At 38.4% G+C, this 17,810-nt stretch overlaps 1 protein-coding gene across 1 annotated transcript in view; it reads left to right on the top strand.

Annotated features, from left to right (window-relative positions):
- The first annotated feature begins 212 nt into the window (after positions 1 to 212).
- The window catches only part of PRKAR2A (protein kinase cAMP-dependent type II regulatory subunit alpha), a 117,698-nt gene continuing 100,100 nt past the window's right edge, over positions 213 to 17,810 (top strand). Inside the window, exon 1 of the mRNA XM_043964100.1 lies at positions 213 to 819. Coding sequence (XP_043820035.1) covers positions 618 to 819 — 202 coding nt within the window. The 5' untranslated portion in view covers positions 213 to 617. The remainder of the gene's footprint in view (positions 820 to 17,810) is intronic.

Here is a 17,810-nt window from a genome sequence, read left to right as displayed (position 1 = left end):
TGTTCTAACCCCTCCGAGAGTACCCGGCCTTGGGGCAGCCGCTCCTCCCAGCTGCGGGCTGCGGGAGCTCCCAGGCAGGGGAGCCCGCCCAGGGCGGGGGAGGGAGGCTGCGGAGGCGCCCGCACGCCGCCCGGGAGCGTGGGGAGACTTCGTACGCATGCGCCGCCCCCTCCCGCCGCACTAGTCCTGCCTTTCCTCCCTCCTGTCGCTCTTCCAGTGTGACAGCGGCGGCTGAGGCGCTCGCAGCCCGAGCCCGCGGTGAAGGGAAGGGGGCGGCGGCGGCTCGGCGGGGAGGAAGTACTGAAGGAGGAAGCCGAGGCGGCCGACGGGCACGGGCCGACGGGCGCACGCTGCGTCCTCGAGGAGAGCGAGAGCGGCGGTCCGAGCGAGGCCCCGGCCCGCGTGCGAGGACGAGCCGCTGCCCGGCGCCTGGGCCCGTGCTGCGGCTGAGGAACCGCCCCCTACGCGCCGGGAGGAGCGGCGTGTGAGCGCCTCGGCCTCGGCCCCGGCCCCGGCCCGCCCCAGCGTGCGGAGCCGCCGCCCCTGCGGCCCGGCCCCGACTCCGGCCCCGGCCGCGTGTGAGGGAGGCAGGCAGGCCAGCGGCCCCCGCCCCCGCCATGAGCCACATCGAGATCCCGCCCGGGCTCACGGAGCTCCTGCAGGGCTACACGGTGGAGGTGCTGAGGAACCACCCCGATGACCTGGTGGACTTCGCCGTGGACTATTTCACCCGCCTCAGGAACAGCCGCGGCCTCAGCGTAGACGGCGAGAAGGGCGAGGGGAAAGGCAACGAGGACGAGGAAGACGAAGACTTTGAACGTAAGAGTCGGGGCACAGCCCTCGGACCCCCGGGGCGCCGGCCCCTCCCCCCCAGCCTCTCTCCTCCCGGCCGGGTCCGCCCTGGCAAAGCAGCCTTCTCTTAGGTCCCGGGACCCCCATCCCTCCGTCCTCCCTCCCTCCCCCCTTCCCTCCTTCCACTGTCGTGGGGACTTCAGGGTCTCCTCCCCTCTTTCTCAGCCTCATAGTCCGCCTCCCCTCCCCCAGACTATTCTGAGTTCCTCAACGTTCTGGCAACGGCTTGTGCCCCTGGAGCCCAGAGAGCCGGGTGCCCCTTGGCACCCCTCAGGGAGGGAGAGCTCGCAGGTGGCCCCACGCAGCCCCCAGAGTGACCTCGCCGTGTCTGACAGCCACGGCCTCCGTCCCCCACGTACCCGAGGACCCGCTAGTTTGAGATGAATGCACCATGTGTGGTGTTTAAAATGGGGAACTCCAAAAAAAGCAGACCCATTTTCCGTATTAGACTATGTCATCTTTTGTCCCCGAGGCTTGGGGGCCACAAGGTGGGGGGTCCTCCACGGGAGTGTTTTGTTTTCAGAAAGAGCAAATGATAATAGGTAGCTAGCTGGAGGATTGGATTAATGCCCACCTTCCTAACCCAGGCCTACGGTTGGCATGCCGTGAGAGAAAGCATATGTAATCAGCGGGGGAAAAAATCTGTCAAAAGGACCAATTTAAAGACCTGATGGAACGTCTGGCAGTGCAGGTCTTAGCAGCTCACCATTTTGGAATTAACAAACATGTAATATTTAGGAACCCTGGTGTAGTTTAAGGACAATTTAAAATTTGCTAGTATTGAACCAGACCTTAGGTACCGTTTAAATTTTTAAAAAATTATAATTTTTCTTAGCACATTTATTTGGTTGTTTTAAGAAGGCCTTTGGAACAGTTGTGAAATATTCACTTGATTTTTGCATGTGTGTTCTGGTTCAATATTAATGAAACCGCAGGGAATTATACATTGAACAGTCTTTCAAAGCCACACACATTCATGTTGCAAATATACAGAGCTAGGTATAACACATACTTGACTCTTAAAACCCCCCAAATTTGCTTTCTTCCTTTCCAGGGCCCTCAAATCATGTCCCCCTCCCTTTTTTTTTAACACACCAACTAGGAACTAAAATACTGTCTAAATAGATGAATTAAAATTCTAAAATTTCAATCTCTTCTTTGGTTTTATTTTGAGATAATTAGGCACTGCAACAGGAAAAGCTTGTGCATTCTTTGTTTACATTTCTATCCCAGAATCGACTTGATTTGTTGCAATTTGAGAAATCTGGTACTGTGATCAGTTTTTTTCCCATTAACAACCACACGAATTTATATGTAGAAATTTCTCTTAATAAAATTTGGCTAATGTTTAACCAACTTGTTTAGTGCTTATAGCAGAAGAAAGGAGAAAAGCAACATTTAAGATGTCAAAAAATAAATTAAGTAATTCCTGGATTGCTTCAGAATATTTTATGGAGAAGGTAGTATGGCTTACCTTGAGAATAGATTTCAGGAGGGACATGTATTTTCAAGGGTGCGATTATCAACCACTGTCAAACTGTTATTTTTCAGGCATTTATATAGTAGTGTAAAGAGTATTTGGAGTTAGAGAACTTGGAACTACTTAAAAGTTATTGGTCAAGTTACTTCTCTCTTATCTTGTTCTTCATGTATAAAATAAGAACTTTGGTCTAGATGATTTCTGTTTAAGGTCCTATACTGTTTTAAATTCTATAAACCTATGAATTGCTAAGTTTTTAAGAAAACTGTCTAGAGGTGCTGTGAACATGGGCTAAAGTTGCCAAGTAGTTACTTGTTGATTGGCAGAGATTCAGTTTGAAAGACACGATTACATTCATGCTACGAAAGTCTTTAAAAAAAATGTTAAAACATTTAGGAGACCTTTAGCTTAACCAAGCAATTTTATGAGGTGTTTTTCAGAAGAGTGCCTGAAGTCAGGAGTTTCCTTGTTCCAATTCTGGCTGTTCCATTTGCTTGGTGTGTGGCCTTGGACAGGTTGTCAAACCTGTTCTTATTTCAAATTCCCTTATCTGTAAAATGGGGATAGCTCTTTTTGAACCTCAGAGCAATGCTTTACTTTAGGATTGTTAAAATTTTCCTTACTATAATTTTAAAAGTTTTTTATTGATGCCTCTTGTTTTTATAGTTGTCATTTCCACGTGATCCCCTATTGCTCCACCAAATGAACCCTTCTCTGTAACAAAAACAAAACAAAACGAACAAGGGGGCAGCTAGGTGGCGCAGTGGATAAAGCACTGGCCCTGGATTCAGGAGTACCTGAGTTCAAATCTAGCCTCAGACACTTGACACTTACTAGCTGTGTGACCTTGGGCAAATCATTTAACCCCCATTGCCCCACCAAAAAACCAAAAAAACCCCAAAACGAACAAACAAAAACCCCACAAAACCCTGAGACCTCATCTGGATAATGTATGTAATATTTCCCACCTTTAATTCCCCACTTCTCTACTGAAAGGAAGAGTAGCACTTTATCTCTTCTCAGGGTCATGGATTTTTTTTTAGTATTATTTTGATTTACATTACTGTGGTCATATTTTTCTCCTGGTTTTGCTTACTTCATTTGATAACATTTTAGAGAAACACTAGAAGACTAAATTCCTCATATTTATTCACTTATGGCACAATAATATTCTTTACATTCAGATATTATAATTTGTTCAGTTTCCCATTTGGTGGGTACATACTTTTCAGTTTTTTTCCCTTTTTCTTGCTTTTTTTTTTTTAATTGGCTGGGCAATGAGGGTTAAGTGACTTGCCCAGGGTCATACAGCTAGTATGTGTCAAGTGTGTGAGGGCAGATTTGAACTCAGTTCCTCCTGAGTCCAGGGCCGGTGCTCTATCTGCTGGGCCACCTAGCTGCCCCCTATTCTTTTTTTTTTTTAATTAAAAAAGTCTCTCCTATGTTATTTTGAACTTTACAAACATTAACAAAACATGACTGTTTTCATATATAAAGAAGAATAGAAAAGGAGTATTGCAAATGAAACCATGAATTGCTACCATGTACAGTTTTTACCCTTTTAAAGTATACAATAAAGTTAACACATGAATTTCAGAGCTGTTCTGCTTGTCTGTGGCTCTCTGAAAGGTGTAACTTTTTTTAAAAAACCCCAAACAAACCCCAACAACAACCTGATTTTCCCAGAATTTATCTTTTTTTTTTTTTTTAGTGAGGCATTTGGGGTTAAGTGACTTGCCCAGGGTCACACAGCTAGTAAGTGTTAAGTGTCTTGAGGCCGGATTTGAACTCAGGTACTCCTGACTCCAGGGCCGGTGCTCTATCCACTGTGCCACCTAGCTGCCCCCCCCCCCCGAATTTATCTTAATAAAAAAATTAGTAGTTCCTTAATTATAAAACCATTGAACATTGTTCTTTAATTTATTTTAAATGTTTTATTTAAGAAAAGCTCAGTATTGAGTTTTTGCCTGTATCAAAATGAGGTTGTATTACTTAGTATCAGAAATATTAATGCTTTATATAAGGCTTTGTATGAATATTGTTGAGCAATTGGCAAAAAAAATAGGAAAATATCAGTAATAAAGAAAAGAATTTTTAAAACTTTACCATTTAACTTATTTTGTTGTTGTTTTTTTTAACTAATGATTTTTTTTTTTAAGTGAGGCAATTGGGGTTAAGTGACTTGCCCAGGGTCACACAGCTAGTAAGTGTTAAGTGTCTGAGGCTGGATTTGAACTCAGGTACTCCTGACTCCAGAGCCAGTGCTCTATCCACTGCGCCACCTAGCTGCCCCGATTTTTGTTTTTTAAGCCATAGCATCCTTAGGTCTTGGAATTAGGAAGACCTGAGTTCAAATTCTGCTGTGTGACGAGGCAAGTCACTTAAGTTTTTCTCAGCTTCATTCTGTAAAATGGGGATAATAATAGCACCTAATTCATAGTATTGTAGAGAAGATCAAATGAGATAACATTGGTAAACCCAGTATTTATAGTTTAGTTTTATAAACAAATCACTTTAAATGCATCTTCATATGACTTGTAAAATGGTGTGCTATATTGAATCCTTTGTATCGTTATAGTTAACCTCTTTGATCAACTATAAAATTTTTTCTTGGAATCCGTTCATGTAGGACACTGTCATAAGGACATGAAAATTAACCCAGAATGAATTCTGTGTTTTGGGAGTCGGAAGGGATCATTGTTTTAAAGATTATCTATTATTTATATTTAATACATCTGGCATGATCATCTGATTTCTTTACTGACTATATGAAAACTATAAACAGGTGGCAAACTGATTTGAGGCCCATGCTTTGACAGCAAAATATCTTTACAGCAGAAAACATTCTGTGTTTTTTGCCTCTGTTTATACTTATTTATATAGCTCTGAAAGTAATCTTAAATTTTATTTTAGCTTAAATTCTTTAATGCTTAAGAGGGCTTAATAAGGTGATTATATATTTTACTCTCTTTTTCCTTTTTTTTTTTTTGACGTTGGAAAGTAGTTGTTAATTCCTAGGAAATGATCATGGAATTTGTTAGATACATAGGTTTAGAACAAAAAGTAAAAGCTGAAATATAAAACTCTTAGAGGAGAGGGCACAAAGTATTTGTGAAATACGTTCTTTATTGCTCTTTGGAAATAAATATATGTACATGGCACAGAGCCTTTGGGCAGGAAATTTTGTGTTTCTAATTGAAAAAATATTTGAGTATATAAAGGGAAACATTCACAATACTATGTCAATCTTTGCATTATGCTTTGTGCTACAAAAGTTGGTAATTTTCTTCCTGGAGATTAATTATTGAGAGATTAACAGTGGTTGTTAAATTTTGTTATCTTATAACACTATATACCACAATATACTGTGGTATATAGTGAAAAGAGAAGTAGACTTGGAGTTATAAATCCTATGCCACTTACTACTAGTCTGACCTTGAGCAAATTTTCTTTCCCTTTCTGTAACATCTGTTAACATGAGGTGAATGAACTATATTATCTCTTGAGCTCCTTTCTAGCTCTGACTTATATGGAACCCCTTGTATAGGTCATGCTCACCACAATGTAGTAATTTAAATGAGAATGGTAGTTATTTGATACATATGCTGTCATTCGATCTTCCCAAACACCTTGTGAATTAGGTGCTATTGCTATCCTCATTTTGCAGATGAAGAAACTGAGGTTGAGAGATAGTTAGTGACTTGCCTACAGTCACAAACAACTAAAGTCTGAGACATAATTTGAATTCATGTTCTCCTGACTCCAGGTTCAGCATTTTCCCCCTCTGTCATCTAGCTAGCTGCTTTTTAATCTGGACCTGTGATTTGACTGGTGTGTAGAATTCCCAGTGAGAAAACTCTTTCTACCATTGCTGATGGCAGCTATCCTGTAACTTAACATCTTAGTTTCCTGGGACAGGGAGAAATTAAGTCATTTGCCCAGGGGTTAGATGGCCACTTTGTGTTAGAGGTGAAATGTGACCCCAGTTGTCTCTGACTCCAGGGTTAGATGTTTATCCACTAAGCCAGGGGTTGACACACTAAGGCCCATAGGCCAAATTTGGCTAGTTGCTTGTTTTTGTATGTAAAACACATTCTTTGTGGGCCACACAAAAACAGGTTAGATTTGACTCAACAGCTGTAGTTTGTTGACCCCTACACTATACTATCCTATGCTGTCTCTTAAAACTTTCTTTTCATGGTATGGGTGACCTTGTGTTCCTGAGAGCTTTGTCAGTGGAGCATAATTTCTGGCAAAACTTGGCAAAATGGAAAAGCTTTGAATATGATGAACTCTTTTTTTTTTTTTTTTTTTTGGCGGGGCAATGGAGGTTAGTTAAGTGATTTGCCCAGGATCACACAGCTAGTAAGTGTCAAGTGTCTGAGATTTGAACTCAGTTTCTCTTGAATCCAGGGCTGATGCTTTATCCACTGCGCCACCTAGCTGCCCCCGATGAACTCTATGTTTTTGCAACTTAAGTCTAACTAAATTTGGAAAGAAATGTGTAGAGGTTGTTATCTGCATTGGAAGGAATACCCAGATCAGTAAAATTGCAGATCTTTTAAAGTATCAAAATATTTCTGTTAATCTACGTAACGTGGAACTAAGGTTTGTTGTGGTTTTTTTTTCTTTAAAGCAACTATTCAGATGCTAATTAATTTATTGGTAGAATTTTCCTACCCTGCTGGCAGTCTAAATAATGGGAGAAAACAGAGTTATTAGCTTTGTCTACTACCATAATAATTCTGTCATTGGCAGGGGGGGAGGTCTCATGCATTCTCTTTTAAAATTAAATTTTTATTGTTAATCTTCTGAACTTATCCTGTCCCTCTTCGGAGATCCTTATACACAGCGATTTATCTTTTAACAGAGAATAAAAAGGGGGCAGAGAGAAAGAAGAAGCACTCCAGCAAAATTAACCAGCATTATCAACCCAAGTCTCACAGTGTATGTCATATACTGTGTCAGTGTCTACACCCATAGTGCCCCACTTCTGCAAAGAAGATAGTTGTTGAATAGTCCTGTCCAAATCATTGTGACTCCATGTGGGGTTTTCTTGGCAAAGATACTGGACTGGTCTGCCATTTCCTTCTCCAGTGGATTAAGGCAAACAGAGGTTAAGTGACTTGTCTAGGGTCATACAGCTAGTAAGTGTCTGAGGACCGATTTAAACTCAGATCTTCCTAACTCCAGGCCCAGCCCCTCTACCCACTGAGCCATTTAGCTACCTCTGCAAAGAAGATAGGATAGTGCAAAGAAGATGGAATAGTATGTTTCATTTTATTTTTCTCTTCACAGAGGCCAACCTTGTTCACCATGACCACAGTGTCCCCCCCCTCCCCCTATTTTTATTGTGGTATTCATTGTGGGTTTTTTTTTATCTGTTTAGTTTTTATCAGTTTATCTTGCTTTGCTTCTCAATTTTTCATATTCTTTATTTCTTACAATACATTGCATTCATGTACTACTGTTTGTTTAGCTATTCCCCAGTTGATTGGCATCAACTTTGTTTCCAGTTCTTTGCTTCCATAAAAAGTAGTTCATAGGGGCAGCTAGATGGCGCAATGGATAGAGCACTGGCCCTGGAGTCAGGAGTACCTGAGTTCAAATCCGGCCTCAGACACTTAACACTTACTAGCTGTGTGACCCTGGGCAAGTCACTTAACCCCAATTGCCTCACTTAAAAAAAAAAAGTGGTTCATTACCTTTGTCCACTTATTCAGTGAAGAAATTATTCTTGGTCTCAAATATTTGTATATTATCACTGGTAGACTTCTGTACGGGCTAATTAATATTTTCCCAATTGACAGCTTCCTTTCTTATCCTAGTTATTGTAATTTTGTATGAAACATTGCACTGTGGCTAATGTGGAAATACATTTTAGATGATTTCATATGTATGATTATCATATTGCTTACCTTCTGAATTTGTGATGGAGGCATTGGAGGAAGGGAGAGTATTTGGAACTCAAAATGTAAAAATGAATAAAAAAGAAACATTTTGTTAAGCATTGAACTAGATAACCTCCCACTGCCTTCATAGAGCTTCATCTGATAGAGGGTTGAGTCTCCCATTAGAAGGTTACAAACTAGAATGTTTCATGAGATCTGGAGGAAGGTCAGTGATACATATCTTTTGTCAGTACCACCACCACTCTCCCAGGCATCCCATTGAGAAAGCTTGGAGTTTTCTCAAACTCATTGTCTTCTTTCATTTTCTATATCTAGCCAGTCACCAAATTTAGTTATTCTTTTCAAATGATTCATCCATTCTTGCTGCTACAATTCTAGCACAGACCTTTGTACAAAAGTGGGATACTTCCCACTCCCATGTAGCTTACATTAGACTAGGGGATACAGCGTGATCATAGATGAGTAAATACAGACAGTATACAAAAAATTCAGTGATTTGTAGGAAGGGGCATTAAATAAGGAGAATAAGGAAAGGGCTCTTGGAGGCAGTGCTTGCTCAGCCTTGAAGGGGAATTAGGATTTAGAAAAGAGTGGAGGTGAGAAAATAGGCTGAAGTAAAATTCAGTCAGTCAGAAAGTATTTATTAATGCCTAATATGTGCCAGGCACTATGCTAAGTGCTAGGTATATAAAAGAAAGGCAAAAGACAGTCTGTGCCCTAGAGTTCACAGTCTAATGGGAGAGACGACATTCAAACAAAGGTGTATAAATAGGCTATAAACAGGCTATATAGGAAATAATCAACAGAAAGAAAGCACTAGAATTAAAGGGGATTTGGAAAGACTTCCTGTAGAAGGTGGGATTTTAGCTGGGACTTCCCTTGGTAAAAGATTGTATGTGGGGGTGAGAGATAGGAGTTGAGGAATATACCCTAGTTTGGGAGCCTAGTAGACTGGGAAAATGGTGGTGCCCTTGACAGTAATAGGGAAGTTTGGAAGTAGGCAAGTCTGGAGGGAAAGCTAATGAGTTCAGTTTTGTACCTGTTGAGTTTAAGATGTCAATAGGACATCCAGTTCTAGATATCTGGTAAGTAGTTGGAAATGTGAAATGAGGTCAGAAGAGAGGTTAGGACTGGATCTGGAGCTTTGAGAATCATCAGCATTGTGATGATAATTGAATCCTTGTAATCTGATGAAATCAACAAATTAAGAGGGAGAAAAGGGAGGGCCCAGGACAGAGCCCTGTGGGACACCTTTGGTTAGCTGGAATGACTTGGATGAAGATCTAGAAGAGGAGATTTAGGAGGAATAGTTTGATAGGTGAGAGGAGAATCATGGAGAGAGTAGGGATCAACAGTGTCACAGTGTCACTTGCAGAGTGGTCAAAAAGGATGACTGAGAAAAGCCCATTGAATTTGACAAGAGATTATTAGTAATTTTAGAGAAAGCATTTTTAGTTGAATGATGAGGTTGAAAGTAACTGTAGACCATAGGTGGCACAAAATGCTTGGAAATATACCTGCCAAGACAAATCCTAATGAACATAATTATAAAACACTTTTTATACAGATAAAGTAAAATTTAAATAATTGTAGAAATAATAATTGTTCATGGGTAGAGTCAGTATAATAAAAATGGCAATTCTACCTAATTCACTTATTCAATGTCATCCCAATTAAACTACCAAAACATTCTTTTATTGAGATAGAAAAAAAAAATAAAATTCATTTGGATTTAGCAATAAAGAGATTAGTGGTGACCTTGAGAAAACAATTTCAGTTGAGTGGTGGGGCATAGAAGCAGATTACAAATTACTGAGAATTAGGGAGAGAGAGGAAATGATTGAAGAAGTTCTTGGATAAGACTGGGGAGGGGGTCAGAGGCAGAAGTAGACAGGTTAATGTTGGCAAGAAGAAAGGCACCTTCCACTGAGTCTGAAGCCAAGAAGGAGAAATTAGGGTGTGATGCTCAGGTGCTTTGAAGTATTCAAATAACCTTGTAGTTGAACTATATAACTACACACTTTCTTTCCTTTAATTCATCTTTCATGTGCATACCAGATTAATCTTCTGTTAACATGCTGTTGTCATATTATTCCTTTTATGTTGTCATATTATGCCTTATTGTTGCTCTGTTACTTGTGAAATCTAATCCAAACTGTTTCCTGATTGATATAGCTGACCTATAATCTGGTCCCAACTAAAATCATTCAATCTTTCTTCCTTTCTTCCTTCCTTCCTTCCTTCCTTCCTTCCTTCCTTCCTTCCTTCCTTCCTTCCTTCCTTCCTTCCTTCCTTCCTTCCTTCCTTCCTTCCTTCCTTCCTTCCTTCCTTCCTTTCTTTCTTTCTTTCTTTCTTTCTTTCTTTCTTTCTTTCTTTCTTTCGTGAGGCAATTGGGGTTAAGTGACTTGCCCAGGGTCACACAGCCAGTAAAGTGTGAAGTGTCTGAGGCCGGATTTGAACTCAGGTACTCTTGACTCCAGGGCCGGTGCTCTATCCACTCAATCTTAGAAAGATTGAATGATTTGGGGGCAGCTAGGTGGCACAGTGGATAGAGCACCGGCCCTGGAGTCAAGAGTACCTGAGTTCAAATCCAGCCTCAGACACTTCACACTTTACTGGCTGTGTGACCCTGGGCAAGTCACTTAACCCCCATTGCCCCACCAAAAAAAAAAATTAACTTTTAATGTTTTAATTTGCCTTTTCTTACATCACTATTGTTTCCCGTGTCTTTTCTCCTCACCCTCTCATAGAGCCTTCCCATATAACAAATAGTTATATTTTTCAGAAAAACAAAAAACACACAACATAACTGATCAATACAATAAAAAGCTTGAAAAGATATGAAATGTGTACTACACTAGAGAAGGCCACCATTTGAAACAAATATACATGTAAACTATATATAAAATATATGTGTATAAATATATACAACATACAAATAAATATATAAACTATATGTAAACTATATATAAACTACACATATATGTAAACTATATATTAACCATATATATGCATATTTAGCTTTATCAGTTTGTTCTCTGGAGGTAGACAGCATCTTCCTTCATAGGTTTTTTGTAGTTGATTTGATCTTTCATTCCTTCATTTGTTAGTTTATCTTTTTAGAATTAATTTATTTTAAAATTTTAATTTAAAATTTTTTTCCAATTACATGTAAAGATTTTTTTTGAGTTCCAAATTTTTCTCCCCCCCCCTCCCTACCCTCTCCCCATCAAGGCCAGCAAGCAATCTGATATGGGTTATACATTACAATCATGTTAAACATATTGATTTGAGTATTTATAATGTTCAGGATAACTTAGTGGTTCATAGTTGATCATTGTACAATATTGCTTCTGTTAATATTTATAATGTTGTTCTTATTCTGTTCATTTCATTTTGCATCAATTTGTGTAAATCTTCCCAGATTTTTCTTAAAGAATTCCATTCATTATTTCTTTTTTTGTTTGTTTTTTTGTTTTGCAGGGCAATGGGGGTTAAGTGACTTGCCCAGGGTCACACAGCTAGTTAGTGTCAAGTGTCTGAGGCCAGATTGAACTCAGGTACTCCTGAATCCAGGGCCAGTGCTTTATCCACTGCACCACCTAGCCGCCCCCCCATTCATTATTTCTTATGACACAACAGTACTCTATCACAATCATATACTACAACTTGTTCAGTAATTCTTCAATTGATGAGCATCTCCTAAAGTTTCAGTTCTTTGTCACCACAAAGAGATCTGCTATAAATATTTTAGGATAAAATATTTATAATAGTGGTATTTCTGGGTCATTTCCCCTTTCTGTTATTTTAGCCAATCTGAATGGTATGAGATGACATGTCAAAGTTCTTTTAATTTGCATTTCTCTAGTCAACAATGATTTAGAGTATTTTTATATGACTATATATAGTTTTGATTTCTTTATCAAAAAACTGCCTCTTCCTATCCTTTGTCCATTTATCAATTGAGGAATTACTCATTTTCTTGTAAATTTGACAAAATTCAGGGGCAGCTAGGTGACGCAGTGGATAAAGCACCAGCTCTGGATTCAGGAGGATCTGAGTTCAAATGTGGCCTCAGACACTTGACACTTACTAGTTGTGTGACCCTGGATAAATCACTTAACTCCCATTGCCCCCCCCCCAAAAAGACAAAATTCTCTATATATTTAAGATATAAGACCTTTATTTGAGAAATTCTCTAAAATTTTTTCCCTTAGTTTTCTGCTTTCCTCCTAATCTTGGCTACATTGATTTTATTTGTACAAACATTTGTACAAGTGTAACTAAAATTATCCATTTTACATTTCACAATGCTCTCTCTTATTTATTCATAAATTCTACTCTATCCATAAGTCTGATAGGTAATATGTTGAATGTTTTTCTAATTTTCTTATGTTATCTCCCTTTATATCTAGTTCATATAGCCATTTTGACCTTATTTTGGTAAATGGTGTAAGATACTGGGTTCTACCCAATTTCTTCCAAACTGCTTTCCAGTTTGCCCAGCAGTTTTTTACCAAATAGTGAATTCTTATCCCTAAAGCTTAAATCTTTACATTTGTCAAATACAAGGTTACTATAATAATTTACTACTGTGTATTGCATGTCTACTCTGTTCCACTGGTCCACCTTTCTATTTCTTAGCCAATACCAGATAGTTTTGATAATTACTGTCTTATAGTTTTTTGTTGTTGTTGTTTTTTAGTGAGGCAATTGGGGTTAAGTGACTTGCCCAGGGTCACACAGCTAGTAAGTGTGAAGTGTCTGAGGCCGGATTTGAACTCAGGTTCTCCTGACTCCAGGGCCGGTGCTCTATCCACTGCGCCACCTAGCTGCCCCTGCCTTATAGTTTAAAATGTGGTATGGCTAAACCTCCTTCCTTTACATTTTTTCATTAATTCCTTTGATATTCTTGACTTTTTGATGTTCTAAATGAATTTTGTTATTCTTTCTAGCTCAGGAAAATATTTTTTGATATTTTAATTGGAATGGCATTGAATAAATAGATTAGGTAGAATTGTCATTTTTATTATATTGTCTCTGCCCACCCATGAGCAAGTAATATTTCTTCAGTTATTTAAATCTGACTTTATTTGTTAAAAAAAAAAGTGTTTTAAAGTTATTTTCATGTAGTTCCTGGGTTTGTCTTGGCAGGTATACTCCCAAGGTATTTTATGCTGTCTATGGTTATTTTAAATGGGGTATCTCTTATGTGAGATTTAAAATTTGATATATGAGCATTAAACTCCCCCTTTTAACTTTTCCCTTATATATCTCCCAGACCATTAAGAAAAAGAAGCCTCTGAGCTTTAATTAGTGAGGGATTAGTTTTTATTGTTTGGGAATTAATTAGACAACAAAAGGTGATACCAATTAGGGAAACAGGAAAGTAGAAATACAAATGAATAATCTTAGATCTAAGCTTAGTCTATATTCCTTTATAAAACTCACCAAATCCCAAACTGCCTGCCAGGCCGAGAACCAGCACAGAACACCAAACAGGTGTGCTGCCACTGCTAAGCTGAAAAGCCAAGAGAGACCAAACTTCCATTCCACCCTCAGTTTTAAGCTGGTGTGCCAGAAGTTTGTTGCAGACTCCACCCCAAAAGGGAGGTCCTTCAAAAGCCGCTTCAATTGTATGCACTCAACTCTCAAATGATTCCCCTAAAACTTCCATTTTTTACCACACTTACTATCTCTTCTTGCAGGGTTTTGTTGGTAATATTTAGAAATGCTGATGATTTATGTGGATTTATTTTATATCCTGCTACTTTGCTAAAATGGTCTGCAAAAAGAGATAGTTTTGTTACCTTGTTGCCCATTCTGATTCCTTCCCTTTCATCTCTTATTGCTATTGCTAGCATTAAAAAATTATTTTAATATTTTCCAGTTACATATTACATATAAGGATAGTTTTCAACATTAGTTTATATTGGATTTTTAGTTCCAAAGTTTTCTTTTCTCCCTTCCCTCCCTCCTCCCCAAGACGGTAAGCAGTCTGATATAGGTTGTATATGTACAGTCACATCAAACATATTTCTACATTAGTCATCTTGTGAAAGAAGAATCAGAGCACAAAGGAAAAACCTCAAAGAAGAAGGAAAAAAAACAGTCCAAAAGTAGAAATAGTATGATTTAATCTGCATTCATAATTCATAGTTCTTTTTTCTGGATGTTGAGAATATTTTCTATCACGAGTTCTTTGAAACAGTTTTGGATTGTTGCACTGCTGAGAAGAGCCAAGTCTATCCCCATTTTTCATCACACAATGTTGCTGGTACTGTGTACAATGTTCTCCTGGTTCTGCTCCTCTCAGTCAGCATCAGTTCATGTAAGTCCTTTCAGGTTTCTCTGAACTCCTCCTGCTCATCGTTTCTTACAGCACAATAGTATTCCATTACATTCATATATCACAATTTGTTTAGCCATTCCCCTATTGATGGGCATTCCTTCGATTTCCCACCACAAAGAGAACTGCTATAAATATTTTTGTACATGTGGGTCCTTTTCCCTTTTCTTTGGTCTCTTTGGGATACAGACCTAGCAGTGGTACCACTGGGTCAAAGGATATGAACAGTCCCATAACCCTTTGGGCATAGTTCCAAATTGCTCTCCAGAATGGTTGGATCACTTCATAGCTCCACCAACAATGCATTAGTGTTCTAATTTTTCCACAGCTTCTCCAACATTTATTGTTTTCTTTTTTTGTCATATTAGCCAATCTGATAGGTGTGAGGTAGTACCTCAAAGTTATTTTAATTTGCATTTCTCTGATCAGTAGTGATTTAGAGCATTTTTTCATATGGCAATAGATTGCTTTGACTTCATCATATCCTTTGACCATTTCTCAATTGGGGAATGACTTGGATTCTTATAAATTTGATTTAGTTCCCTATATATTTTAGAAATGAGGCCTTTAGCAGAAATGCTGGCTGTAAAAATTGTTTCCCAGTTTTCTGCCTCCCTTCTAATTTTGGCTGCATTGCTTCTGTTTGAACAAAAGCATTTTAATTTAATGTAATCAAAGTTTTCCATCTTGCTTTTCATAATATTCTCTATCTCTTGTTTGGACATAAATTATTTTCCTCTCTATAGATCTGAGAGGTAAACTATTCCTTCCTCTCCTAATTTATCTATGGTATCACCCTTTATGTCTAAATCTTGAACCCATTTTGACCTTATTTTTGTATAAGGTGTAAGATGTTGGTTTTTTACTAGTTTCTCTTCTGTTCTTGAGAAGGATTCTAGCTTATCCCCATTACAAGTAATGCTTGCTGATGGTTTTAGGTAGATTATTCTTATCATTTTAAGGAAAAATCTATTTATACCTATGCTTTCAAAGGTTTTTTTTTGGGGGGGGCGGGACAGTGGGGGGTTAAGTGACTTGCCCAGGGTCACACTAGTAAGTATCAAGTGCCTGAAGCCAGATTTGAACTCAGGTCCTCCTGAATCCAGGGCTGGTGCTTTATCTACTGTGCCACCTAGCTGCCCCCTCAAAGTTTTTTAAAAAATAAGAATGAGTGTTTTGTTAAAAGCTTTTTTCTGAATGTATTGATAGGATTTTTGCTACTTTTGTTATTGAAGTAATCAATTATGTTAATAGTTTTCCTTATGTTAAACCACCTCTGCTTTCCTAGTTAAATGCCACTTGGTCACAATATATAATCTTTGTGCTATATTGTAATCTACTAGCTAGTATTTTATTTAGAATTTTTGCTTTCATATTCATTAATGAAATTGGTCTATAGTTTTCTTTCTCTGTTTTTGCTCTTTCTGGCTTAGGTATCATTACTGTATTTGTTTTATGAAGGAAGTTTGGTAGAACTCTTTTTTTGTCTTTTATTCCAAATAATTTATTTATTATCAGAATTAATAAGAGTTTGCTGGTGAATCCATCTAATTCTGGTGATTTTTTTCTTAAGAAACTCATTTATGGCCTGTTCAATTTCTTGTTCTAAAATAGGTTTATTTAGATATTCTATTTCTTCTTCTCAATCTAGGCAGTGTATATATATATATATTTTTTTTTGTGAGGCAGTTGGGGTTAAGTGACTTGCCCAGGGTCACACAGCTAGTAAGTGTTAAGTGTCTGAGGCCGGATTTGAACTCAGGTACTCCTGACTCCAGGGCCGGTGCTCTATCCACTGCACCACCTAGCTGCCCCTGCAGTGTATATTTTTGGAAGTTTTCTCCCACTTCACTTAAATTGTTAAATTTATTGGCATATAATCTGGCAAAATAATTCCTAATAATTGGTTTGATTTTATCTTTATTAGTGTTATATTTACCCTTTTCATTTTTATACTAGTGATTTAGTTTTTCTTCTTTCTCTCTTTTAATCATACTAACTGATGATTTATATTTTATTGTTTCCCCCCCCATAATACCAACTCCTATTTTTATTTATTAATTCAGTGGTTTTCTTTTTTCTTTTCTTTTTTTTTTTGCGCGGCAGTGAGGGTTAAGTGACTTGCCTAGGGTCACACATCTAGCAAGTGTCAAGTGTCTGAGGTCGGATTTGAACTCAGGTCCTCCTGAATCCAGGGCTGGTGCTTTATCCACTGGCCATCTAGCTGCCCCCTAGTGGTTTTCTTAAACTCAGTTTTCTTATTCTCATTTTTAATTTTTAGGTTTTTCAATTTGATGTTTAATTGGGGATTTAAATTTTTTTCTTTATACCCAACTCGCTGATCTGCTCTTTATTTTTTTGATATAGACATTTAGAGATATACATTTTACTCTGATTACTGCTTTTGCTGCATCCCATAAGTTTTAGTATGTTGTCTCATTATTATCATTCTCTTTAATAAAATTATTTATTGTTTCTATGACTTGTTTTTTAACCTACTCATTCTTTAAGATTAGGTTTAGTCTCCAGTTAATTTTTAATCTTTCTCTATGGTTCCTTATTTTTTTTGTTTGTTTGATTTTGTGGGTCAATGAGGGTTGAGTGACTTGCCCAGGGTCACACAGCTAGTAATTGTCAAGTGTCTGAGGCCTGATTTGAACTCAGGTCCTCCTGAATCCAGGGCCAGTGCTTTATCCACTGCGCCACCAAGCCACCCCCTATGGTTCCTTATTAAACCTAATTTTTATTGCATTATGATCTGAAAAGAATGCATTTAATATTCTTCCTTTTTCATTAACTATGAAATGTTTATGCCTTAATGTATGGTTAATTTTTGTAAAGGTACCATGTACTGCTGAGAAAAGGTATACTCTTTTCTATTCCTATTCAGTTCTCTCCAGATATCATATCTTGTTTACTTAAGATTCTATTCATTTCCTTGGCTATGCTATCTAAATCTTAATCATCTTCCAAGGCTTAAGTTGTTTCTTTTGCTTGAAGCATCTGATTACCTCATCCTTCATTGATCTCCTTTTTTGTGTTCTTATGATATTTTGTTTGATCTGCAAATGTATCTTATCTGTCTGTTTATTCATCTATCTGTCTAGAAAATCTTTCTAACCATGCAGGTCAGTATCTTCTCTGCAATTTAATCTTTAAAGAGTGTCCTACAGTACTGAGAGGTAGGTTAAGGGGTTTCCCATAGTTATGTAAGTTA

The sequence above is a fragment of the Dromiciops gliroides genome, chromosome 1 (genome assembly GCF_019393635.1).
Source record: "Dromiciops gliroides isolate mDroGli1 chromosome 1, mDroGli1.pri, whole genome shotgun sequence".
NCBI classification, from domain to species: Eukaryota; Metazoa; Chordata; class Mammalia; order Microbiotheria; family Microbiotheriidae; genus Dromiciops; species Dromiciops gliroides.
This window is presented reverse-complemented; position numbering and strand designations above follow the sequence as displayed.